The sequence below is a fragment of the Seriola lalandi genome, unplaced genomic scaffold, assembly GCF_002814215.2.
Source record: "Seriola lalandi dorsalis isolate HSWRI2012SDOR001 ecotype SW California unplaced genomic scaffold, Sedor1 jcf7180002004257, whole genome shotgun sequence".
NCBI lineage: Eukaryota > Metazoa > Chordata > Actinopteri > Carangiformes > Carangidae > Seriola > Seriola lalandi.
The window spans coordinates 1-1,568 of record NW_019474912.1 but is presented as its reverse complement, the minus strand read 5'-3'; the positions used below and the strand labels follow the sequence as shown (position 1 = coordinate 1,568).

General features: G+C 38.8%; 1 protein-coding gene across 1 annotated transcript; it reads right to left on the bottom strand.

The window, feature by feature from the left end:
• Positions 1–60: 60 nt before the first annotated feature.
• LOC111668725 (3-phosphoinositide-dependent protein kinase 1-like) lies at positions 61–1,560 on the bottom strand (the record flags this gene model as incomplete). The annotated part of the gene is made up of 5 exons (XM_023424836.2): positions 61–224; positions 430–647; positions 825–998; positions 1,171–1,267; positions 1,487–1,560. Coding segments are annotated over 5 exons (727 nt in total), but the record flags the coding sequence as incomplete, so codon positions are not given.
• Between the last annotated feature and the right edge of the window lie 8 nt (positions 1,561–1,568).

The following is a 1,568-nucleotide window of genomic DNA, read 5'->3' as shown; positions in this document are numbered from 1 at the left end:
TAAAATAAAATAAAATAAAATAAAATAAAATAAAATAAAATAAAATAAAATAAATTGTACTTGAAAAAGAGTTACATTTCTTGGAAATTCTAAATATATAATAACTATATGGCAATATAATAACGTAATATAAAAATTTCAGGTATAAAGGCTTGAATTCACTCACCTTTCGTTTATCCACTGGGCCCATTTTCAGGATCAGGTTATTCTCCACAAACTGGTGCCTGTGTAAATAGGCAACAGCAGATTTTTCCACCTCCACAAATGTATGTTTTGATAGCTACACAAACACTTATCCACAAACGAACATTATATTTATTAATTTTGTTCCACATTTCTTGTGCTAGACTTTGAATCAAGAATGAAGAGCACTCTAATACAGATATGTCAACAGGCTGACACGAGTGAAACATGTAGAGAATGGTTTACCAGGGGTTTCCAGTGGTCTGTTTATCCAGCAATAGCTGCTTCTCCTCTTCAGTGAACTGCAGGTCCAGCTCAAAGGAGTTGTTGTCCAGGTCGTGGATGTACTGCTCAATGTTGCTGCTGGACCGCTGCGGGGGTGTGGACTCATGTGGTGACAGGGAGTGTGATGAGCTGGACTGGGCCACCTGCATGTTGCTGAACTGGCTCAGGAGATCATCGTACTGAGGTTGGAAAGACACACGTGAAAAAACGTACCGTCAGGGATGACTGAAGATTTATGATTTGTTCAAGGTCTGGTGGATTCTTTCAACATGGTATCACACCTAAATCTTCCCACAAATAAGCAAACAGTGGACAACAAAAGGTCTGGATTGTTACAGAGTCATAAAATATTTTACATTTCCATAGCAGTCCTCATCATCCTCAGACATGGCTGGCAGATAGGGGGTGAGCTTGGGGGGTGTCTGTAGGTGTAAGTCACTCCAGGAGATGGTATCGAAGAAAGGGTGCTGCTTCAAAGGGTCGTACCCTCCTATCTCTTCACACCCAATCCTCTTGGAAGGGTCCAGTGACTGAGGGGAAAACAGAAAGGGATACGACATGTTTTCATTCAGCAGAAAAGTATTGCTCTGTAAATAACCAATACCAGCACAGATAACTAGTATACCAATCTAATTTTTCCGCAGACATCAGTAGCACTTTGTTGTATCTTACATATATGGACTGTGGTATTTGATAACTCACCAAAAGCTGTTTGACAAGATCCTTGGCTTTGGGGAAGAATTTCTCTGGGAATTCATACTCCAGCTTGATTATCTTCTGGAATATTAGGTACTCATTTCTGCAATATATGAAACACGAAAGGAAAATAAAAAGGAGACAGTTGGAAAGTGTGCCACAAGTGAAATATTTATATAAATATATTGCTAAATTAATATTACTGGAGCAAGGTTATTTTAACACCTAACATTTGTTGCACTTTAAATAATACTGACCAATGATGAAGAATGATTCATGAAAATCAACTGAGCTATGACAGCAACATCCCTTTGGTACTTACCCAGCTCTGAACGGTGGTAAACCAGCCACCAGCTGATAGATAATACATCCCAAAGCCCAAAGGTCAGAGCTGAAAAAAAATA